Source organism: Muntiacus reevesi, chromosome 2 (genome assembly GCF_963930625.1).
Source record: "Muntiacus reevesi chromosome 2, mMunRee1.1, whole genome shotgun sequence".
In the NCBI taxonomy this organism is placed as follows: domain Eukaryota; kingdom Metazoa; phylum Chordata; class Mammalia; order Artiodactyla; family Cervidae; genus Muntiacus; species Muntiacus reevesi.
Window position 1 is genome coordinate 257,936,078 of NC_089250.1, and position 24,781 is coordinate 257,960,858.

At 54.3% G+C, this 24,781-nt stretch overlaps 2 protein-coding genes and 1 non-coding gene across 3 annotated transcripts; 2 read left to right on the forward strand and 1 right to left on the reverse strand.

Moving 5' to 3' along the window:
- Positions 1-271: 271 nt before the first annotated feature.
- Positions 272-1,781, forward strand: HAMP (hepcidin antimicrobial peptide). Its single transcript, XM_065925998.1, has 3 exons — positions 272-540; positions 1,444-1,503; positions 1,594-1,781. The coding sequence occupies exons 1-3, from the start codon at positions 454-456 to the stop codon at positions 1,693-1,695; spliced, it is 249 nt and encodes an 82-aa protein (XP_065782070.1). The 5' UTR covers positions 272-453; the 3' UTR covers positions 1,696-1,781.
- A 5,817-nt stretch (positions 1,782-7,598) lies between these two features.
- Positions 7,599-24,538, forward strand: MAG (myelin associated glycoprotein). The gene is made up of 11 exons (XM_065925867.1): positions 7,599-7,615; positions 9,415-9,474; positions 10,100-10,167; positions 10,324-10,692; positions 12,320-12,616; positions 12,748-13,005; positions 14,502-14,762; positions 21,513-21,800; positions 22,146-22,242; positions 23,003-23,102; positions 24,060-24,538. The coding sequence occupies exons 3-11, from the start codon at positions 10,122-10,124 to the stop codon at positions 24,222-24,224; spliced, it is 1,881 nt and encodes a 626-aa protein (XP_065781939.1). The 5' UTR covers positions 7,599-7,615; positions 9,415-9,474; positions 10,100-10,121; the 3' UTR covers positions 24,225-24,538.
- On the reverse strand, positions 21,054-21,124 carry TRNAV-CAC (transfer RNA valine (anticodon CAC)). The gene has a single exon. It is a non-coding gene; the product is annotated as a tRNA-Val (tRNA).
- Positions 24,539-24,781: the final 243 nt, after the last annotated feature.

Sequence of the window (24,781 nt, forward strand, 5' to 3'; positions counted from 1 at the left end):
GGTGTGGGAAGTGACAGCCATACTGCTTGTGAATGACGAGGTCAGGAACGGTGGGGATGGAAGACACCTTACTCCTGCTCTTCGATCCGTTCTACCGCAGGGGCAAAGGGGGGAAATTTTTTTCCTGAAATCAACAAGGTGATGTCATGTCAGGGAAAGTGTCTCCCAGGTGGCTGACTAGAGGCGTGTGTCAGCGGTCGTGTCTGCCCCACCTCCTGGACACACCTCTGTCGGCTGAGGGTGACACAACCCTGTTCCCTGTCACCCCTGTTCCCGCTTATCTCTCCCGTCTTTTCGGCGCCACCACCTTCTTGGAAATGAGTCGGGCCAAAGGGGAGAGGGCTTAGCATCCCCGCCTCCCCCAGGAGGACCCATAAAAGCAACTGTAACTGGACTCCCAGACACCAGAGCAGGTCCTAGACGTAACGGCAGGACGGCCAGACAGACTGCTCAATGGCACTGAACACGCAGATCCGGGCCACCTGCCTTCTGCTCCTTGTCCTGCTCAGCCTGGCCAGCGGCTCCGTTCTGCCTCCCCAGGTGAGAGCACAGGGCCCGGAATTGCAGCAGCCCCCGGGAGACCACTGCGGAGGGTAGCGGGAGACCCCCAGCATGGGGGCGGAGGTCAGGGCGAGGAAAGGGGGGACAGGCAGCTGCTCAGAGCGCAGAGAGGGGGTACCGAGCGGCAGGGTCTGGGGGCCCCTCTCTAATTCCACAGTGATTTACTGAGTGCCTTCTCGGCAGTAAGTCCTGTTCTAGACAGCGGTGACCAAGCAGTAATAGTCTCATGGAGCTTGAATAGTCTCATGAATATTCTCATACATCCTGGGCAGGAAACCAGCCAATGAACTTAAAACAAGGAAACACTTGTGTTTAGGAAATGCTATTCCATGAATAACGTAAAAGATGGTGGGAGAGTGATGGTGGGGGTTGGCTATTTTGTGAGAAAATGTTATTTGACCTATGTTTGGGAGGATAAGAGAAGGGGGCAGCCAGCTGAGACTGAGGTGGGGGCAAGCACGATGGACCTGAGGAACAGAGGGCTGGGTGAGTGAAGGAGATGGTGATTGGAGATGAGACCGAGGGGTGACTGTGCCAAGTCATAGGCAAGTGCAGAGGAAGCCCTGCAGGCTTGGGAAATGGGGAAAGCTGAGATCTGACTGATAACACGGGGAACGGGTTGTAAGGGGCAAGATACAGGGTGGGGACAGGCCTCCGGGCCACGGAGGGTCCTATGGAAGAGTGAGCAGCTGTAGAGAGAGGAGGAGACAGGTCTGGGATATTTGCAGACAGGAGAACCGCCCATGGGAAGGTGAGGCCACTCCTGGGACTCCAGCTGAGCCAGAAGATGTCAACCCCTGGGGAGGCGCTGCTTCGGGGGAGCTAGACTGAGAGCTCTGCCGGGGCCCCACCATCCTCAGTACCCCCTTTTGCTTTCCACAGACACGACAGCTCACAGACCTCCAGACCCAGGACACAGCTAGAGCGGCAGCTGGCTTGACGGTAAGAGCCCCTGGGACTCCCCTCTGAGCCTCGCCTGCTTTCCCGTGCCTGCACCCCCTACGCCCGGCTCACTGCCCTTCCTTCCCACAGCCCGCCCTCCAGAGGCAGAGACGAGACACCCACTTTCCCATCTGCATCTTCTGCTGTGGCTGCTGTCGTAAAGGCACGTGTGGGATGTGCTGCAAGACGTAGGACCACCCCCCAAACCCTGCCACGCCCTCTTCCCTTATTTATTCCTGCTGCCTTCCAACACTCGGTGAATAGTCTTGAAATAAAATGACCGGTTCTAGCTCCTGTTTTCCAAACCAGAGTCTCTGTTCTCTTTGCTCCCTGCCCAGGTCTAGGCCAGAGGCTTGTCTTGGGCCCTCTCTCGGAGGGCCAGTCCTCCTCAGTGGGGTGTGCAGGGTCTCTGTGCGCTGGGAGGTCACAAGGAAGCTTGGTGAAGGACATCTGTTTTCTCTTCTTCCCCCACTTCAAAAGGCCTCGAATTTACTTTGCCAGAGCCAGGAGTGAAAGTTCAAGTTTCCTCTTTGAAATCTTCTCAAAAACAGGGGTAAATTCAGATCCCTAGCAAGGGTTCTCAGAGCAACGTCTGGGGACTCCTCCAGGGCTCCACAAAGTGGAGACAACTCAGATGCCACCCATCTCTCTCACCCTTGTTCTCTTGAGAACAGACTGTGGAGCTCTCCAGAGGCCCCATGACATGTGTTGATGTTATCCTTCTGACAGCTAGCTGATGGAGTGTTTTGGGTCTTGTGCTTTAAAAATGTCCCAGTTTCGGGACTTCCCTGGTGATGCAGTGGTTAAGAGTCTGCCTGACAATCTGGAAGTCTCAGGCTCAATCCCTGCTACAGGAACTGGGATCCCATGCACTGTGGGGCAACCAAGCCCAGGCTCCACAAGAGAAGCCATGGCAAAGAGAAGCCTGCACAGCACAACGAGAGAGTAGCCCCCCACTGGCTGCAAGTAGAGAAAGCTCACTTGCAACAGCAAAGAACCAGTGCAGCCAAAAAAATAATAAAAGATAAAAAATACCTAGTTTCAATTTCTAATAGATAAAGCAACTATAGAGATGACTCACTAGAACAAAAAATTTTTGAAGTTCTCAACAAGTTTTCAGAGTATAAAGGGGTTCTGAGACCAAAATGTTTGAGAACCACTGGCCTTCAGGGAGCAGACAGGTGCAGTAAATGAGTGAGGCCTGATGGATTTGTTTCATAGGAGCATCTTCAGTTGTATGCGCTCAGTAAGGATACACTTGGCCTAGGACCCATAGGACAATACCGTTCACCTACACAGGGCTTGAATTCCCTCCGTTTCTTCTTCAAAACTGCATTCCTCTCAATTTATCTGATTTGCCCACTTTTGATAGAAGAGGAGATGCAAGATGCATTTCATTATAATCTTAGCCCGTGAGAGCACGTCGTCGCTAGCACAATGATACAGGGCCTCAGCCGCTTGGCCTCAGTATTGTGTAAAGATAGGGAGTGGGGAGGCCGGGGGCCCCCTTCAATGAGGGCCGCCAGGCAGGGCTGCTGCGCCCACTGGAGGGCCAAACATCACAAGAGCTACTTTTCAAAAGAAGGTGGCGATCCTTATTTTTATGTGAAATTTCCTGATTCCTAAAATCTTGGCATCTGATGAAAGGAATCTGATTTTTTAAAAATCAACACTCTGGGAGCCAAACTAAACCCAGCTGGGAGCCAGATTGATTCTGCACACCATCAGCTTCTGCCTCGGAAGCCACAAGAGCCTCGTCCTCTGTGAGAGGTTTTCCTAAACAGAGACGGAAGGACAGGGAGAGGAAGGGCTGTGTGGGCAGCTTGGCTGCGCCTCCCAGCTGTGGGATCTCTCAGGCGTCCTCGCCCCACTCTGAAACCCCACCTCCTCATCTGTAAAAGGAGAGAAGCTTCTAGAATCCTCAGTTCTTTGGACTGTCGTGATGCTCAGCAACAGAAGAGTGTGAAGCAGTTTTGGAAACCGTCCAACGCCTCATTGACGGGAAGGATTCATACTGACAGAGAATGTGGAGGCCTCTCAGACCTTGCTCATAAATAAATACCCCGGAGGTGGGAAACTCAAAATTGCTGATTGCATTTCATGACACCAGGGCTTTTTGAAAAAATATTTCTTCTTATTTATTTATTTGGCTGCAATGGGTGTTAATTGCGACATGCGGAATCTTTGTTGTGGCATGTGGGATCTAGTTCCTTGACCAGGAAGTGAACCTGGGCCCCCTGTATCGGGAGCAAAGAGTCTTGGCCACTGGACCACCAGGGTCATCCCCACACCAGTGCTCTTCTCTTAGCTTAGCCAGTCCTCCAGGTGGTCCTAGTGATGGGAAACAGAGGTACCCAAACATCAGTGTTCACCCAAATCTCCCATAAGGCCTAGTAAAAGGCAGACTTGGCAGGTCCAGGGTGGGGCCTGGAATGAGCATTTCTAACAAGCTCCCAGCTGATACTGCTGCTGCTGGCCTGGGGGCCACACTTCAAAGACTCCTGCTGTTGGCTGACGGCAGAGAGCACCTCTGGGTTAGACCAAGCACCTGCTCCCAGTCAAGAGCATGTGGAGTAAGTGGGTGCAGGGGCTTGATCCTGCCCTGAGATGAATTTTGCTCAGTCTGTACAATGTTTTAGGTAAAAATTGGGCAAATACCTAAAGACTGGGATATTTCACACAAAAATCTGATCTCCTGCTGTTACAGATTGAACTAGGTCCCTCTGAAATTTATATGCTGGGGTTTCCCTGGCAGGGCTTTCCTGGTGGCTCAGATGGTAAAGAATCCACCTGCAGTGCAAGAGATCTGGGTTCAATCCCTGGGCTGGGAGGATCCCCTGGAGAAGGGAATGGCTACCTACTCCAGTATTCTGGCCTGGAGAATTCCATGGACTGTATAGTCCATGGGGTCACAAAGAGTTGGACACGACTGAATGACTTTCACTCTCTGGCAGTCTAGCAGTTAGGACTCAACTCAGTGCTTTCACTGCTGGGGCCTGGGTTCAACGCTTGGTTGGAGAACTAAGATCTTGCAAGTCACATGGCCAATTAATTAATTAAATGTAAATGTTGGAGTCTTAACCACCAATGCAGTTGTGTGACCTTATTTGGTGAGAAGGTCTTTTTTCTTTTTTTTTTAATTGTTTGGCTCAATATGTGCGATCTTAGTTCCTGCACCAGGGATCAAACCCCCATCCCCTGTGTTGGAAGTGCGGCGTCTTAATCACTGGACCATCAGGCAAGTCCTTTGATAGAGTCTTTACAGGGATAATCACGTTAAAATGAGGTCATTAGGTGGGTCCTAATCCAGTAGGTTTGGTGTGCTCATACAAAGTGAAAATTTGGACAGAGAAACCCACATATAGGAGAACACCACGTGGATGTGGAGACCTCTAGTCTCCAGCACCATGAAACAATTTGTTGCTATTGTCCAGTGCTAAGTCGTGTCTGATTCTGGTTTCCCTCTCCTTCACTATCTTCTAGAGTTTGCTCAAACTCATGCCCACTGAGTTGGTTATGCCATCCAACCATCTCATCCTCTGCTGTCCCCTTCTCATCCTGCCCCAATCTTTCCCAGCGTCAGGGTCTTTTCCAGTGAGTTGGCTCTTAGCATCAGTGGCCAAAGTATTGGAGCTTCAGCATCAGTCCTTCCAATGAACACCCAGGACTGATCTTCTTTAGGATGGACTGGTTGAATCTCCTTGCAGTCCAAGGGACTCTCAAGAGCCTTCTCCAGCATCACCGTTCAAAAGCATCAGTCTTTTGGTGCTCAGCCTTCTTTATGGTCCAAGTCTCACATCTGTACTGGTAAAACCATAGCCATGAGACAATAAACTGTTTTTTAAGCCACCTGATCTATGAGGCTTTGTCACAGTCACCCTAGCAAACTTGCTTTGTCTGGAAAGACCCGGTGATCGGGCAGCACTGGTAGCTGGATCTGAGTGGCACCTCGCCTTTCTGCGGCACAGGCTCCCAGGTCCCCGAGTCCTCCTGTGGGCTGGGGACCCGGGTGCAGATCTCAGCAACAGCACCCTCTGTGGCACACACTCACCTGTGCAGCCCGCCCCCAGGGACAGTCTTCGGTTCACACCCAGGGAGATGGTGGGCCCCCCAAACTAGACACACATCTCCAACGCGGCTGGTGCTGACGTGGAAGGCTGTGACATATGAGTCCTCCAAGATCTCCGTGTCCTCCCCCGAAGCCCACGCGCCAGGTCCCTCTCTTCTCTGGGACCCAGGCGTTCAGGCCCCACCCCACTCTCAATGGGCTTTTGTCCCTGACTGGGAAAGGCACGGGCAGAGTCTGACATCATGAAGCCTGAGGTGGGGGTGGGACTCCCCATCCCCCCCACCCCATTCCAGGCTTCTCTGACTCCTCACGCCCCAGTCTGAGGGATTTCCCCGCCTCGACCCATCCCCTGTGCCTCGGGGCCAGGCTCTCCCTTGGGAGAAAGGGCCCTCTCTCCCTCCCTTCCTCCCCACTGCTCTGGCCCGAAGGAGGACAGAAGATGCACCAGTGTGGCTGAGCAGCTCATGATCAAGCCACTACTACACTTAGGGGACGACAGAGGATGAGGTGGTTGGATGGCATCACTGACTCGCTGGACATGAGTTTGGGTAAACTCCGGGAGTCGGTGATGGACAGGGAGGCCTGGCATGCTGAGGTTCATGGGGTCTCAAAGAGTCAGACACGACTGAGCAACTGAACTGAACACTTAGTCACACCACCACCATGCAAAGGTCATGACTGGGCCTGGGGCGGCAGGAGGATCCCCAGGGAATCTGCACATAGAGGGTCCCCACCCAGCTCAGAGAGTCAGCACAGCCCGGGTTGGGCACCCTCGTGCACCAGGCACTGTACTGGGGGACACAAGGGTGAACAAGACAGACAGACAGACAGGCGGAAACCTGAGCTCAGATGCCAGTGGGGAACAGCTCACTGAGGGTGCAGGTGGGCGAACAAGGTGCTGAGGGACGCGGAAGGACCAGGCAGCATTTAAATATTTCATTTATGGTTGTGCTGAGTCTTCACTGCTGCTCGCGGGCTTCCTCTACTTGAGGCGAGTGGGGGCTGCTCTTCGTTGTGGAATGAGGGCTTCTCCTTGCCGGCGGCTTCTCTTGTTGTAGGGCATGAGCTCTAGAACACAGGATCAGTAGTTGTGGGGCAAGGATGTGGGTGCTCCGCAACATGTGGGATCTTCCTGGACCAGAGATTGAATCCATGTCTCCCGTATTGGCAAGCAGATTCTCTACCACTGAGTCACGGAGGAAGCCCCTGGGGCAGCTTTTAAACAGGGGGGCTCAGCTTGGCGAGAGGGGCTGGTCAGCAGCAGATCGGGAAGTGGAACAGGGCAGGGGAGTTTCCAGGAGGAAGGAACAGTGCCAAGACCTCCAGTGAGGGTATTGGAGGAACACACTCATGCACCCACTCTGCGTTTAGGAAGTTTAACTCAGGAGTGCGTCTCCCTGCAGGGTAGAGTGGGAGGAAGCAAAGCCCTGTCCTCCTGAAGGTCATGTTCTCACGGGAGGAGACAGTTAATACATAAAGGCATTTCCGATGGGAAGAAGAGCCTGGAAGAGAATAGACCAGGGTGTGGGCACCAAACATGACATCCTCTAGGGAGGATGAGGGTACTAAAGCTGAGAGCGAGCTCTAGAGGCTGCCTCCTCCTGGTCACACTGGCCTCTATGGCCTCCCGGGCCTAAGGTTATCAGTAGCATTGGCACCAAGATTCCCTTGAAGCTGAGGACTACATGTTCTGCATCTCAGCCTGAGACTTCCAGAGATGTTAGAGCCGCCCCCACCCCAACCTGGGACCCAGAACTAGGGTGCGCGGGGATGGAGCGAGGAACGAGTGAGGCAGCCACCCCCAGCCCCTCCAGGAGGGAGCTCGTGGAACCCAGGCGTCAGGCTGCCCAGTCCGAGCTGTGGTGACAAGGGCCCTTTGTGCCCCCCTCCCCCGGGGGCAGGGAGGAGCTGGGCCCTGGAGGCAGGCGGCCCCTGGCACCCGGGGGGAGGGGAGGGGCTGGCGAGTGGGGGCCTAGACCCTGGGAGGCCAGGGGACTGCGGGCAGGGCCGGCGGAGCAGAGGGTGCAGAAGCAGGAGCATCAAGTGAGTACTGCAGCTGAGAGTGCTGGGGACGCGGAGGAGAGCAGAGGACCCGGGTTGAGAGCACGGGGCAGGGTCGGCCAGGGCGCGGGCAACGCAGGGCGTTCTGGGCCGTGGATGGTGGCTGTGAGCGGCCACTAATTTCGGATGGGGGAGGGTGCTGCTCAGGACTGCGCTGGGCGTGGGCTGGGATCATGGCACAGACACTGACAGGGCTTTGGGAGGAAACCACAGAGAGAGAGAGAGAATGAGGCGCCCTCCTCAGCACCCCTCTGGTGGAGATTCTGCCCTGGGGCTCCTAGGTTTGTGGCAGTTGGGGTGGAAGTGGTCCAGGGCCAGGAGAAGAGCGAAAGGATGCCCAGGTGATCACAGGTCTGTATCCTGCCATCTAGGAGGGAACGGGGGTGGGGGAGGTTGAGTCGGCAATTTCCAGCACTGAGCACGGGACAGGAGCATGTGTGCACAGGCGCGTGCACCTCTCTGAGTGAGCCTTAATCCACGTCAGTGTTTCTCAATCTTTTTTTTTTAACATCTCACTAAGGAAACCTTTCAGACTTGCTTTTCCTAAACCCACTTCCCCCATGAAATCTTAAGATAATGGATGGACTGTTTGTGTTTATGTACCACAGCCCTTTAGAGAGCCACAAACCATCATAATAACTCAGGCTTTTCTGGACCCCATCCCCAAGAACCAGTTTTCATCCTTATTCAGAATGCATGGGCTACACGCTTGGTTCATAAGTCTGGGCCCATGGCCCTCACCTGTGTCTACCTGCCGTACCTCTGTGAGGCAGGTACAAAGATGGCATCTGCCATGTGTTCTTCGGCAGGGGTCTGGGTGGGGCTGGCCACAGCCACACCTCCGTGTGTCTGCCGGTCCGAGTGCCTTTGGGACCATGACACGCAGTGCATGTGCCTGATGGCCACACCTGTGCCTGTCCAGGTGTGTGGTGGGCAGGAGGGTGCAGGTGTGTGTGAGTATCTGCTGCACGTGGGTCCCGATGCCTGTTGATGTGTGCAAGGTCCTGAGCAGTGCTGTTGGGGTGGGCCGACTCCTTTTGGTTTTGCCCACATCTGTAACATTTCATACCAGCATTTGCATGTGTCTGACTGCATGTGTCTGTCCGTGGGAAGACAGTGTCAGAGGCCAAAAAAGCAGCCACTTGGAAACCCTGGCTCCAACCCGAGGCAACCCACAGAGCAACCGGGTGCTGGGGACTCACTAACCCCAGTCCCTGGTCCTTCCTGGCTCCACTCAGAGCCCGGCCAGGCGTTTCCAGCTCTTCTCTCGACCCCACCTACCTCAGAAGCCCCCCAGGATGAGGCGCCCTCACCCTGAGGGAACAGGCCTCTTTTGTAACCAGGCTCTGGCCTCTGGAGGGTGAGGACACCAGGGGCCGTCTGTGGGGCGGGAGAGGGCGGCAGGAATTCCCGCGGCATGTTGGGAATGCTGATGCTGTGAAACCCAGTCATTGATGGGGCTGGGTCCCTGCCTGCCACCCCCAGGCCTCAGCCATGGGACAAGTGCTCCCTTGCCCCATTCACACCCCTCACCTCCCCCCACCCCAAAGCTCTGCTGCTCCCCTTGGCTTCCCTGGAGTTCTCCATCGTGGCTTGCCACGGGAGGTGACCACAGAGTAGCTTTGAGGCTGCGTGGGAGGGTCTCAAACATCCAGAGACCATGGGCAACAGAGACTGTGTGGGTAGCCTGACAACGGCCACGACTCGTGGTGGATCCTGAGAGCAGGGGTGGGCGATGTTCGGGTCCCCACCTCCTTGCACCTGTCTGATTCTTGCTCCAGGTTGGCCGGCTGACAGCTGCAAGCGGGACCAGAAGGCATTCCCAACTCAGGGAGACAGAGGTGAGGGGGGAGGATTCCAACTTCCCTTCCTCCTGGCTTTTCCTGCTTCCTCTTGCTCATCCAAACTTGGCTCTATCCTTACTTTCTGGAGATCCCCAAAGGCATGATGGTGATGAAGATAATTATTAGCACGTCATTAACCATGTAGATACCTTCACCAGCTCAATGGACATGAATCTGAGCAAACTCCGGGAAACAGTGAGAGACAGGGAAGCCTAGCATGTTGCAGTCCATGGGGTCGCAAAGAGTTTGACGTGACTGAGCAACTGAATAACAACAAACCCACGTAGAGTCAGGACAGTTTGGTGGTGAGGTCTGTGACCCTGGACAGACAGACAGGGCTTGAATCCTAGCTCTGCTGCTTGCTGGTTGTGTGACCTTGGGCAAGTTCCTCAATCTTGCTGGAGCTCAGCTACAAAAACAGGATAATAATTGCACCTACCTCAAATGAATTTGTATAGTAGAGTACCACGGGTGGTACATGGTTGATGCCACAGATGTGTCTGTGATCATAAATACTAATAGCAGCAGCAGTTAACATCTGAACGGGCTGCTTCCCAAAATCTTACCTGAAGTCTTACTTTTCACTTCCCTGGCCTTGAACACTCTCCTCTCCCCTCTCCAGCTCTGCTCACTTGCTGTACAAAATGATATTTCTCACGGCGCTGTCTCTGTTTTGGATTATGATTTCAGGTAATAATGCCTGGGGGTCTGGGGGTCCATGGGTCCTGGTCCCTGAGCAGGCTGGGGCCCCTGGACCCCTCAGGTGGTGGGAGGTGATGGGAGTGAGGGTTGGGGGCACCCAGGCAGGATGTGTCTCTCAGTCTCAGTGGTCCTGCTCACCCACAGCCTCTCGTGGGGGTCAGTGGGGCGCCTGGATGCCGTCGTCCATCTCAGCCTTTGAGGGCACGTGCGTCTCCATCCCCTGCCGCTTCAGCTTCCCTGATGAGCTGCGGCCGGCCGTTGTGCACGGCGTCTGGTACTTCAATAGCCCCTATCCGAAAAACTACCCGCCGGTGGTCTTCAAGTCACGCACGCAGGTGGTGCACGAGAGCTTCCAGGGACGCAGCCGCCTCCTGGGGGACCTTGGCCTGCGCAACTGCACCCTTCTGCTCAGCAACCTCAGCCCCGAGCTGGGCGGCAAATACTACTTTCGAGGGGACCTGGGGGGCTACAACCAGTACACCTTCTCTGAGCACAGCGTCCTGGACATCATCAGTGAGTCTCGGAGGGCTGTGCTGGGGGCAGGGAGCATGGGAAACAGGAAGCCCTCCCAGTGCTCCCTGGGGAGGTCTGGTCGGCAGAACCAAGGACTTGCTGGTTCGGCTGGAGGGAGGGGTGCCAAGCCTCTGTCCACATAACCAGGCAGATGACAGAAAGGGGCAAAGCAGGGCCCCGAGTTGTGTTGTCCTCCCCAGAGGAAAGCAGTGCTCTTTCTCTTCAGAGACACTCGGGAGAAAGGCAGTGGAGCTCGGGGGTTGCAGTAAGGCCTCTGCATCCCTGTATTAGCTGGGCTACTGTAGGCAGTTTGCTGAAATTCTCTGGGTCTTGTTATCATCTTCTGTAAAATGGGGATAAGAACAGCACTTAAAGTTCAATAAGGGAATAGTTGTCAAGTGCGCAAAGTAGTGCCTGGAACATGGAGCTCGGCTCAAGCTAAATGGTGTAACATGAGAATGCAGGGCCATAGATCTCAGGCAGTCTAAGTTTTTGTTGTTTTGCTTTGTTTTGGGCCATGCCAAGTGGGATGGGGGATCCTAGTTCCCTGACCAGGGATCAAACCCGTATTCCCTGCAGTGGAAGCTTGGAGTCCTAACCACTGAATGGCCAGGAAATTCTCTGAATTTTCAAGGGGAACCAGAGCTGTGTATTTTCAGCATAGGCTGCTACTTCAGATATATATATTTTTTAATGTCTTAAGTTTACACCAAATAGAATGCAGCTCTGGGCCAGTTTGGGCAGAGTAGGGTCCACTGTCTCATTTCTGAGAGGCTCTGAGAGGCATGGAACCCTTAGATTCAGGTTCCCCATTAGCTCTGAGACCATGTGAGGAGCCAGATTACAGCCCTGATGCAGAAAGAGACCCCGCCCCCAACTCCAAACCGGCACAGACAGACAGACACAGCTCTAGGACACACACACACCCCGCAACACACACACACGTGGAAGGTAAAGCAAAGCAAACATGGGAAGGAGAAAAGTTTCTTGAGGAATATAATATATTGTCTGGGGCACGAAGCTTCCTAGGTTGCAAAGTTGGTAAAGAATCTGCTTGTCAATGAAAGAAGATGCAAGAGATTCAGGTTCCATCCCTGGCTTGGGAAGATCTTCTGGGGGAGGAGATGGCAACCCACTCTTATATTGTTGCCTGGAAAATTCCAGGGACAGAGAAGCCTAGTGGGTTACATAGTCCATGGACTTGCAAAGAGTTGAACGTGACTGAGCACGCACACATAGGGCACAGATGATGAAGCAAGAGCAACAGGGTTTGAAGCTCAGTTTTATCTGGTACTAGCTGTGTCCTCAGGTTCCTCATCCGTAAAACGAGCAAAATAACATTACCCACCCTCTAGTTTCAGCATGGCTGGAAGGACTGGCAAGTCAAACACTGGTGAAGTACTCAGAGCACTATATTGTTGTTTCCATTATTATTACATCCCTCTTTGGATCTGCCGAGGGCTTCTGGGTGAACAGTACCCAGGAGAAGAGCAGGTTGTGGAGAGCTCTGCATCCAAGGGTGGGGAGGAACCAGGCGCCAGGAATGGAGTCCGACAGTAGCCTGCGGGTGGGGGACGGCTGGTGGGCGACGCTGCTTCCTCACCCTCCATCTCCCGGGCTCACGTAGACACCCCCAACATCGTGGTCCCCCCGGAGGTGATGGCCGGCACAGAAGTGGAGGTCAGCTGCATGGTGCCTGACAACTGCCCGGAGCTGCACCCGGAGCTGAGCTGGCTGGGCCACGAGGGGCTCGGGGAGCCGACTGTGCTGGGGCGGCTGCGCGAGGAGGAGGGTACCTGGGTGCAGGTGTCGCTGCTGCACTTTGTGCCCACCAGGGAGACCAACGGCCACCGGCTGGGCTGCCAGGCCTCGTTCCCCAACACCACCCTGCAGTTCGAAGGCTACGCCAGCCTGGACATCAAGTGTGAGCCTGGGTGCGGGCCGGGGGCGGGGCCAGGGCCGGGGGCGGGGCGGGGCGGGGGCGGGGTCAGGGCCGGGGGCGGGGCCTGCGCGCGCGAGCCAGCTGAGGTCCTGTGTCCTCCCTCCACGCCGCAGACCCCCCGGTGATCGTGGAGATAAACTCCACGGTCGAGGCCATCGAGGGCTCCCACGTCAGCCTGTTCTGCGGGGCCGACAGCAACCCGCCGCCGCTGCTGACCTGGATGCGGGATGGCACGGTGCTCCGGGAGGCCGTGGCCGAGAGCCTGTCCCTAGAGCTGGACGAAGTGACCCCCGCCGAAGACAGCGTCTACCTCTGCCTGGCTGAGAACACCTATGGCCAGGACAACCGTACCGTAGGGCTCAGCGTCATGTGTGAGTCGCTGCCCTGTGCGCCCCACACACTGGGCACTGGGGAACCAACCTCGCCCAGGGCAGAGCTGGGGGGCCGGGGTTGGGGGTAGTGGTGGCGGTCAGGTCATGCCTGCAGTTGAGATGAAGATGGAGAGGAAGTTTCAGGTTAAGGAGTTCTTTTATTCTTGAACACCCACTGGGCACCAATCTCCTGCCTAGGAGGAGATGGAGATAGGAAGAGGGAGTCAGAGGTGGTCCCTGCCCACCCAGGAAAGCCTGTTAAACTCAGTTTCCTGGGGGGTAGAGCTGGGCTTGACCCCAGAAATGTGCATTTTATTATTATTTTTTTAAAATATCTGTTTATTTGGCTGCACCGTGTGAGCCTAAAATCTTAGGGGCTTCCCAGATGGCTCAATCATAAGAAATCTGCCTGCCAATGCAGGAGACGTAGGTTTGATCCCTAAGTTGGGAAGATTCCCTGGAGAAGGAAACGGCAACCCACTCCAGTTCCTTCTGGGAGAAGCCCACAGACAGAGGAGTCTGGTAGGCTACAGTCCATGGGGTCACAAAGAGTCAGACACCACTGAACACACACAAGTGGGATCTTAGTTCCACCACCAGGGATCAAACCCATGTCCTTTGCATTGCAAGGTAGATTCTTAACCAGCAGGGAAACCCTGAAATCTGCATTTTAACATGAGCCCTATTACAGTTCAAATGGGAGGGCCGAGGGGAACCCAAGCCTGATCCAGCCCCTGTGGGCACTCTGGAACATTATAGGGCTTCAGGGGGAGGGGGCGGGTCAAACAGGATTCTTGGCTAGGAGCCAAGGAGAGGTCATTCATTCATTCATTCATTCACAAACATTTATTGAGGCAAAGTGCCCAGGATTGGGGATAATAAAAATGACAGCGCCAGGCAGTGTTTGATTTACTCAGCAGTTTCTGAGTGCCCTACGCAAATGGTCTTTCCCTAGACATCCCCATGGCTGATTGCCTTCTCCTGGCCCCCTTCTAGTCTCACAGGAGCCTTCCCTCAGCATCCTAGTTTAAGCCATAACTACCCTGACTTCCCATCCCACCTTTATTTTTCTCCAAAGTGCCCCTCCCCATCTTGCCAACTAGATACTTGATTTCCTTATACAGAATCTGTCCACATGGACAGAGATCTTCATCTGCCTTGCTCAGGCTAAAGCAGTGCATGTCATAGTCTGTTCTCAGTGACCCCTATGAAGCTGGGAATATTATTAAGCCTAGTTTCCAGATTTAAAAAATGGGGTCCAAAGGGTTAAGACATGGGTCCACACATAGCTGGGAAGGGGTACAGCCAGGACTCAGACAGAAGCACCGTGTCTGCAGAATTTCTATAAATGAGACAGCCAGTCCTGGGGTTACTTGGGCTGTCCTGAAGTGGTGTGTTCCAATTAGGGTGTTGGGGGTCACATTCAGGGGTGAGAGTTGGCTGGCAGAAGAGGCCCCCCTGGCTTCTGACCACTGGCCCCCTGTCCTGCCCCCTAGATGCACCCTGGAAGCCGACAGTGAACGGGACAGTGGTGGCCGTGGAAGGCGAGACAGTCTCCATCTTGTGCTCCACACAGAGCAACCCGGATCCCATCCTCACCATCTTCAAGGAGAAGCAGATTCTGGCCACGGTCATCTACGAGAGTGAGCTGCAGCTGGAGCTGCCTGCCGTCACACCCGAGGACGACGGGGAGTACTGGTGTGTGGCTGAGAACCAGTACGGCCAGAGGGCCACCGCCTTCAACCTGTCCGTGGAGTGTGAGTACCCCCCCAACCCTCTGCCCCTGATGAGAGTAGGTGGGCTTGATTCCTGCCCACCCACCCCTGTGGTGGAGCTCAAGGGGGACACTCAGCATCCCAACCAAGGGTCAGCTTTGCTCCAGCAGATGGGGGTGGGGAAGCTGAATCCACAGCAAGAAAAGGCCCACCTAAGGGACTTCCCTGGCAATCCAGTGGTTAAGACTCCACACTTCCAAAGCAGGGGCATGGGTTCAATCCCTGGTTGGGGAACTAAGATCTCACATGCCGTGCGGGTTGGCCAAAAAAAAAAAAAAGTTCCACCTGAGAATATAATATTCCCACACCCGGGGATGGGCTTTTGACCAAGGATATTTCTGAATCCTGTGGCCATTGCTTCTTTGAAGTGTAGAAGTGTTAGTCCCTCAGTTGTGTCCAACTCTTTGCAACCCCATGGACTATAGCCCATCAGGCTCCTCTGTCTGCGGGATTTCCCAGGCAAGAATACCAGAGTGGGTTTCCATTCCCTTCTCCAGGCATTTTCCTGACCCAGGGATCAAACTCAGGTCTCGCACAGTGCAGGCAGATTCTTTACTGTCTGAGCCGCCAGGCTAGCACACATGTATTAACTAAAACAAAACCTGCAACCTCTAACCCCGTGGAGCATCACTAGGGACCAGGCACTGCTGGACGCTCTTGACAGGAGCCTACTCTTTCACCTCTTTGGCATCCCAGTGAGGGAGGTTATCTTACTGTCCCCAGTTTCCAGAGAAGGAAACTGAGGCCCTTAGGGGTTATGTCACTCACCACAGGTCACCCAGGCAGAACTGAGATTCAGATGCAGCAGTCTGGTTCCACTCTTCTGTAATGCCCAAAGCTGACCTCATCCTGTGTTATGACATCAGAATACATTGATCAAGCCGTTGTTATGTGCATGAGCTGTGTGGCTCAGTGGGAGGCGGGAGATAGGACCGAGAGGACACCAAGCATGTTAACAGATATAGCACAGCCAGAGAGATGAGATGGATGCAGATAAAAAGCTAACTGTCTTGGGAATGGAGCTCGTTGTTCCACTGCCAACCAGTCCCCTTTCTGACCTCCCTTCTCTGAACAGCACTGCCAAGACCCCGCTCCCACCCCAGTCATCATTCAGGTCATAGCTCCCGAGTCATGGTTTCCACTTCCCCTCCTCCAGCACCTCCTTCTGGAATGTCACCTCCATATTTCCATTCTCTCTGCTTCCTCCCCAACCCCAGCCTGACCTCTGGAACTTATCTCCAAATTCACAACTTCCAGACTCACTTATTCCACCTACTGTGGTTCTCACCACACAAGTTTGTCAGAAGGTACTGAGCACAGTTCATACTCAATAGTCTGCAAGTGGTCACAGTCAGTTGTCGTTCACTTGCTAAGTTGAGTCTGACTCTGCAACCCCATGGACTGCAGCCCTTCAGGCTTCCCTGTTCTTCACTAACTCCTGAACTTTGCTCAAGCTCAAGTCCATTGAGTCAGTGATGCCATCCAACCATCTCATCCTCTGTTGTCCCCTTCTCCTGCCTTCCATCTTTTCTAACATCAGGGTCTTTTCCAATGAGTCAGCTCTTCACATCAGGTGGCCAAAGTATTGGAGCTTCAGCTTCAGCATCAGTCCTTCCAGTGAATACTCAGGATTGATTTCCTTCAGGATTGACTGATTTGATCTCTTTGCAGTCCAAGGGACTCTCAAGAGTCTTCTCCAGCACCACATTTCCAAAGCATCAGTTCTTTGGTGCTCAGCCTTCTTTATGGTCCGACTCTCACATCCATACATGACTACTGGAAAAACCATAGCTTTGACTATGGCTTTGTCGGCAAAGTGCAGACAGATTATTCCAGGGCAAGGTGATGACTGTGACTGCTCTGCTGACCTTTCATCTTAGGAACATCTTTCCTCCCAGTTTGCTCCCTCCCAGCATCAATCATGATCATGTGTATGGGTTGTGTATACTCTGCCTTCTTCATACATGCCCCTCTTTCTTCCTCTTGCTTTTCCTCATTATATCTACTTCCCTAATCAGAGCTTCTTAGGTGTAAGAGTCAGAGAACCCCCTGAAAACCTGCTGGAAGCCCCCGAATGTACACACAACTCCACCTCATGTACATTTTCAGTCACAGACCATCCTGTCCCATGGACTGTAGCCCATCAGGCTCATCTGTCCATGGAATTCTCCAGACAAGAATATTGGAGTGGGCTGCCGTTTCCTTCCCCAGGGGAGCTTCCCAGCAGGATTTGAATCCTGGTCTCCTGCATTGCAGGCAGATTCCCTACCACCTGACCCACCAGGGAAGCAGAGTAAGAGTGTCAGCAGCAAACAACACTGAAGGGCCTGTCCTGAACCAGGACTGCATCCCCAGCACGTGTTATTGTGGTGGCCTCTTTCTTCTCTCTTTCTTTTTTATGTGTTTTTTTAATTGTTGTAAAAGTCACATAATATAAAATGCACTATCTTAGCCATATTTAACGGTACAGCTCAGTGGCCCTAAGTACATTCATACTGTTGTGCAGCTCTCACCATCACCCATCTCCCCAATTTCTCACCTTCCTAAACTGAAGCTCTGTCCCCATTAAACACTAAGTCCCCAACCCCCTCCCTGGTCACCTCTTGAAGCAGCTGCGTATTGTCATCATCTCCCTTCTCTGAGGAGAGACTGAAGGACAGAATTCCCCAAGGCCATGCAGCTGGGAGGCTGGCCAGTGTCAAGATTCTTCTGGACCCTGTCTGTCCAGTTTGAAAACCTCTGGCTGCTTCAGTTCCCCCAAAGTCCCTGGTCCCCAAGGACTCAAGGCCTTCAATGTGCCGGAGGGGACAAGAGCCGTGCCTCCACCCCCACCCCTGCTGAGCCCGGCGCTGGGCTCCGAGGTCTGGGTCACAGAGCTTGCACTCTGGGAGTCCAGCCTCAGGCTGCTCGGCAGAACCATCCCTCAGTCCCCTCTCTGTCCCCGAAGTCTGTGTCCCCTAGTACTGGGGCTTCCATGCTCACTGACAATGGTGGGTGCTCCTGAGGAGGGGGTCCCAGCAGGGGACCTATAGGGCGCTCACCCTCCCTGAGATCTTGTGATGAGCAGGTCCGAGCCTTTTGCACATATTGACCTGTTTCGTTCTCACAACAATGTGACTGGGGGTAGGGATCACTCATCACCCGAGTCTGATATGAAGAAGTAGAAGTGTTACTGGTGCCCAGTGCCCGACAGAGCTGAATGGACTTGGGTCTGAATCCAAGCGCTGTTTCCGTCTTGCTGTGTGATCCCAGACAAGTGACTTCACCTTTGCTGAGCTCTGATTCTCTTCTCTGAAAAATGGGTGTGACAGTATCTTACACTAAGGATATTATGGTGAGCGCCCACAGGACCTGACAGGAACCCACGTGCCCTATGAGTCTTAGACACCCTTTTAATTTCCCACTCATCTCCCTGAACTCCTGACTGGATATCCGCGGCCTTCCTGCTGCCAAGGCGTTGCTCAGGTGCGCCCTCTGCTGGAAAGGTTCGATGTGCATGCGCGTGTGCTCAGTCGCTTTCAGTTCAGTTCAGTCGCTCAGTCGTGTCCGACTCTTTGTGACCCCATGAACCGCAGCACGCCAGGCCTCCCTGTCCATCACAAACTCCTGGAGTCCACTCAAACTCATGTCCATCGAGTCTGTGATGCCATCCAGCCATCTCATCCTCTGTCTTCCCCTTCTCCTCCTGCCCCCAATCCCTCCCAGCATCAGGGTCTTTTCCAATCAGTCAACTCTTCGCATGAGATGGCCAAAGTATTGGAGTTTCAGCTTCAGCATCAGTCCTGCCAATGAACACCCAGGACTGATCTCCTTTAGGATGGACTGGCTGGATCTCTTTGCAGTCGCTTTATCTAATCCTAAATTCCTAGGTGGGATGTTAAGCTTTCTTTTCAACACATTCATGCTCCCACTTCAGAGTGTATTCTCCGTAGCCCCTGGTGAGTCAAGCACCCATTACCCCTGTTTGCACAGATGAGAAGTCCATCTTGCAGGTCCAGGAAGCTGAGTGGCCTGGTTCCGGCCACCAGCCAGTAGATGGCAGAGCTGGAATTCAAGCCAAAGCTGTCCCACCCCCAAAACTTCCCATCTCTTGTGGGACCTGGGGTTTGTCTGGTGTCAGTCAGGGTTTCACAGGTCTCGGGGCTGCTGGCAACTCTGCAAAGATGCTGAGCACACAGCAGGTTGTCAGCATGCCCGAAGCCCTGTCACAGCTGTACTAGTGGTACAGTCTAGAATGAAAAGATTTTTACTTTTTAAAATAATCACTGTCAGTTCAGTTTGGTCATTACTAATTTACTCTGTGGTGTGTTAATTCGTTAATACTATAGTAAACATCGGGCTTCCCTGGTGGCTAAGTGGTAAAGAATCCTCCTGCTAATGCAGGAGACAGGGGTTCAATCCCTGGGTTGGAAAGATCCCCTGGAGAAGGAAGTGGCAACCCACTCCAATAGTCTTGCCTGGGAAATTCCATGGAGGGAGGAGACAGGCAGGCGGGCTATAGTTCATGGGGTCCCAAAAGAGTTGGACACGACTTAATAACTAAGCAACAACATAGCAAGCATATACACGTCTGCATAAACAGAATCTGGACTATTTAACTTTTTATTTACTAGACTTAGAGATATGTACCCATTCCAAATGGAATGATCCCTATTGCAAATACCCAAGTCTTATGGCTCCCTGCCCCATCACTGTTACCTGCATATTCTTTTTGGCTGGAAATTGAAAATAAGTGAGGCAGGTGGGCTCCAGTCCATGGGGTCGCAGAGTCAGACACAACTGAGCCACAACAAAGGTGGGCCAAGGATCTTTTGTCCATATGGAAGTGAGATTTACTCAGGACTGAGAACCAAAGGTCAGTCTAGAGTGAGCAGAGGTGAGTACCAAACTCTCAGAAGGAAAGAGAACATAGATTAAAAAGCGACATTCACTATTCTAATTTCATATTGCAAACTGAAAGGGAAAAAACCATCCCAGTATCATTTTTGTAATTCAAATGGCAGCAAAGCTCAACAAAATTATCTTGGGTGGAGGGTGGTATCTGGTGCGTCCTATGAGGGAGGGAGGGTCAGGACGCAGGGTCTCCAGGGAGTGAGTGGGGGCATCTGCAGGATGGCCTGGAGGCAGAGCTGGCTGAACTCAGTCGCTCATCCCATGAGTCTTCCCAGAGCTCCTGCCAGGTGAAAGGGATGTTCTGGAAACCTTCCTGGCGGTCCAGTGGTTAAGACCCAGCTTCCACTGCAAGGGGCATGGGTTTGATCCCTGGTCAGGGGATTAAGATCCTGCATGCTTTTCAGTGTGGCAAAAAGAGAAAAAAGAAAGGGATATTCTAACAGTGGGGACAGATTGGAGACAGAGAAAGCATTTGTCTGGATGGAAATAAGAGAGCAGTCACATCAGCATGTAACTCGGGTAGATATAAGTGCTGAGGAGCAAACCCGAGTGAGCGGTTAGTGCATCGAGGTGCCGCTTACATGGTGTGGTCAGAGAAAGATCGTGGTCTGCAAAGAAGCTGCCTGGAGTGAGGGTGTGAGCTCTGCAGGTGTCAGGGAAGTGCTCTAGGCTGAGGGAGAAACGGATGACCTCCAGGTGTGGGAAAAAGTTCCACGAGTATGAGAAACAGCAAGGAGGCCGGTGTGTCTGGAAGGGAGTGAGCCAGAGTGAAAGCAGGAGATTTGAGTGTGGCTAAACCCTACAGGGCTTTGCAAACCAAGGTAAAGTATTGGGGTTTTATTCTAAGTGATGCGGGGAGCAGTTGGAGGGGGTGAGTTTAAGCAGGGAGCGCCGTGATCTGATTTATTTATTTATATTTATCACTTTTAAAGATTTTATTTCAGAGGTTTTTTGTTTAGATTGCATTTATTTTATGGTTGTGCTGAGTCTTAGTTGCCGCATGGGCTTTTCTCTAGTTGTGGTGTGTGGGCTTCTCATGGTGGTATCTTCTCTTGTTGCAGGAGCACAAGCTCTAGGGCACGCAGCTTCAGTAGCTGCAGCACATGAGCTTTGTAGTTGCAGCTCCCGGGCTCTAGAGCACACAGTAGTTGTGGTACATGGGCTTAGTTGCTCCATGGCATGTGGAATCTTCCCGGGTGAGGGATCAAACCCGTGTTTCCTGTGTTGGCAGGTGGATTCTTTACCACTGAGCCACCAGGGAAGCCCCTCATGTTTTAAAAATATATATTTATTTATTTGGCTGCGCCAGGTCTTAGTTGCAACACTAGAGATCTTCACTGCGGCATGTGAGACATTTTCGTTGCAGCATGTGGGATCTAGCTCCCTGACCAGGGATTGAACCTGGCCCCTGCATTGTGAGTGCAAAGTCTTAGCCACTGGACCACCAGGGAAGTCCCTATAATCTATCTGATTTATATTTTACAAGGTGAGCAGCATTAGAGAGGGCGTCAGAGAGAGTGTGGGACGTCCCCAGTGGCTCAGTGGTAAAGAATTTGTTGGCCATGCAGAAAATGCAGGAGACACAGGTTCAGTCTCTGGATTGGGAAGATCCCCTGGAGGAGGGCACAGCTACCCACTCCAGGATTCTTGCCTGGAGAATCCCATGGACAGAGGAGCCTGGCGGGCTTCAGTCTACGGGGTCGCAAAGAGTCGGACACAACTGGAGTGGCTGAGCGAGCACACACAAGAGAGAGTGCAGGGGCCACGGGCAGCTCATCTCAGCCCAGAAGCCCCCAAGGCCCCATCTCCAGCCTACCGGTTCTTGTCTTGCCCCCACAGTCGCCCCTGTGATCCTCTTGGAGTCCCACTGTGCGGCAGCCCGCGACACGGTGCAGTGCCTATGCGTGGTGAAAGCCAACCCAGAGCCGTCCGTGGCCTTCGAGCTGCCCTTGCGCAATGTGACCGTGAATGAGACGGAGCGCGAGTTCGTGTACTCAGAGCGCAGCGGCCTCCTGCTCACCAGCATCCTGACGCTGCGGGGGCAGGCCCAGGCCCCACCCCGGGTCATCTGCACCTCCCACAACCTCTACGGCACCAAGAGCCTGGAGCTGCCCTTCCAGGGAGCCCGTGAGTGAAGCGGCCTGGGGCTGGGAGTCAAGGGACAGATGGGACCCCCGTTGGATCTAAGCTCCCCTCCCCGAGGCTGATTACTGACCACTGAGTGATGGTCTGGCTGTGCTGTCGATCGGGTGGTCAAGATGTGCTTTCCAGCTGGTTAGGAGAGGCTGCCCCAAGCTTGCTGACACTTCGCGGGCCCCTCCAATAGCTCAACTAGCCAGTCAGTGCAAAGGTGTGCCTGCTGCTGCATAAATACATTCACTCCCACCCCTGCCCCTGCCCGTCTCCTAAGAACTCTGGTGTCCTCACTCCCACCAACAGCCCTGAGGGTGCCTGGGTCTTCTCTTTCCCCAGACCGGCTCATGTGGGCCAAGATCGGACCTGTGGGAGCCGTGGTGGCCTTTGCCATCCTAATCGCCATCGTCTGCTACATCACCCAGACGCGCAGAAAGTGAGTGGCCTATGGGGGCTAAGCTGGAGCATGGTGGGGTGGGAGGGTGGGGGGTGGGTGGAGGGAGCCTCCGAGGGCAGGGGCGGGCAGACCAGTTGGAGGCTGGGCGTGGGTGAGAGAGGGCGGATTCCGCTGTGAGAATTCAGCTGGGCGGAGGACAGTGGACTCTGGCTAACTGGAGCCGCCGTGGTTGGGTCACAGGTGTCGGTGCCTGGACGGGACGCTTCCCACCAGTCATCACTGGTGCCCCACATTCTCTGCTGTCTCCTCCTGCCCCTCCCTTGTGATGTGGAGAGCCAGCATCAGTCACAGTGGGTTCCAGAAACTCCAACAACTACACATAATCTGTGGTATCAATAAACACTCCCCAGTCCCAAGTCACACCCACCTGCTGCTATTTCTCTTCCTTGTGTTACACACACATCAGCTCTCCTGACAAGGAATTAATCTCCCTGTTCCGCATCCTGAAAGCCAGGGGGTACAGATGGCCCCAGAGAACCCAGAGGAGCCAGGCAGGGGTCCTGAAGATGGCAGAGAGTGGGGACCAGGTGTGGCTCGTCTTCAGCTGTGAAGCAGGAGAGGGATGGGCTAGGATGGACGGGAAGAGGCTGCTCACCGAAGCGGCCGCCCACCCCATCTTAGAGATGGGTGGGAGCAGCTCTGGAGTCCCTTGGGCCAAACTGCCAAGGTAGAGGGGACTGCAGATAGAGGAGTAGGGAACCTGAAAGTTGCACTGGGTCTGACGTGTCCTGCCCTGCAGAAAGAACGTGACGGAAAGCCCCAGCTTCTCGGGCGGGGACAATCCCCCCGTGGTGTTCAGCAGCGACTTCCGCATCTCCGGGGCGCCGGAGAAATATGAGGTGAGGCCAGAGTCCCGTGGTGCCAAGCTGGCTGGAGATCCTGGGTGCTGGGGACACTGAGGGCCTGGGAGGGGCCTGGGAGGTCCTGGGTGGCGGGGGGGAGCTGGCCCCAAAGAAAAGGAGGAAAGGATCTGCTGAGACTGGCTTGGCCCTGGGCTGGGACAGGGCGCTCAGGCTGAGGCTGTGAGTGGGGCTGCAGAGTTCGGGGCTCACGAGAAGCCCTGACCCTCTCCGCCTGGGTCTATGACTGCCTTTCCTTCTCCAATAGTCCAGAGAGGTCTCTACCCTGGAATGAGCACCCCAGGAGGTAGGTTCCGGGGGCCTCAGTGTGCCCGCCTCTGGGCCCGTGTTGGGCCTTGGGGTTGGCGTGCATGTGTGTGCGTCCCCGTCAGGCGTCCAGGTTGGTCCCCAGTTCAGTGTGGTCTTGCCCAGCACCCCCTGGCCTTGTCTGTTCTGTCCCACTACTGCTCCCGTCTGTCTGTCTGTGGCTACTGTCCTGTGTGTGTGTGTGTGTGTCTGAAGGAGGGAGGTCAAGGACGGCAGGCATGATGGGGAAGCTGAAGTTGCACCTGGAGGATGTCCCAGATTGAGGAGGGACCACACCAGACCTGAACCTGCTGAGATAGGCACTCACAACTGGGAAAAGTGGGTTCCTGATCAGGTGGCTTCCATCTAGAAAGGTGTTATGGGTTGAATTGGGTGCCCCTCAAATTCCCAGGTTGAGGAAGGTTTCTTGGAGACAGTGAATTTGGGGGCAGCTTTCAGGCTTAGCAGCGAGAAGCTTGTTTTGTATAGGGGGCACTGGTGCGGGCAGGGCTCCCAAGGGCTGGGTTGGCTGGGTGAGGAAGGAGGCTCACGTGGGACTCTGCTCTAGAGCCGTGGGGGTGCCAGCGACCCCAGCATCTGCAGCTGGGAAAGATGGGACAGGCCCGCCTAATGGGCTGGCTCCCTTCTTAGAGTGAGAGGCGCCTGGGATCAGAGAGGAGGCTGCTGGGTCTTCGGGGAGAACCCCCGGAGCTGGACCTGAGCTATTCACACTCAGACCTGGGGAAACGACCCACCAAGGACAGCTATACCCTGACGGAGGAACTAGCCGAGTATGCTGAAATCCGCGTCAAGTGAGGGAGCCGGGGACACCCTGTGCGGTCACCCACCCCTCCAAGACCCTCGCTGGCCCCCACTGGCTGCGGGCTCCCTTCCTCCCCAAAGTCGTGGGGGCTGGGGCAGGGAAGGGCCGGGGCAGGTGACGGAGAGCTCTGGGGGCCTGGCCTCCCTCTCCTTCCAGCTGCCCTTGCCCCGCCAGCACCCCACCTCCACCTGTAGCTTCCCTCTAACCTCCTTTAACCTCATCTGTCTGGAGGGGAGCTCCGTCTGTCCGTGTTATTTATTGCTACCCCCTGCCTGGTCTCCTGCCCCCACACCTGGCCCCAGGACCTGTACGGAGGGATGTGAAATAAATGCCCTGAAGCCAAATACCCGCCTAGTTCCTGGTGATTTCTGACTCATCCTTGGGAAGCCTGCCACCCACCTCCTTGCCCTCCCCCCTGAGTCCTCAGGGATTCTAGCCCAGCACCCAGGCCAGCCATTCTTAAGTTGTTCCCGCTCTGATCTGGCAGCTGTGGTCCATGGGAGGTCATGTTTGACTGCTGGGTGATTTCACCTAACAACCCTCATTCCTG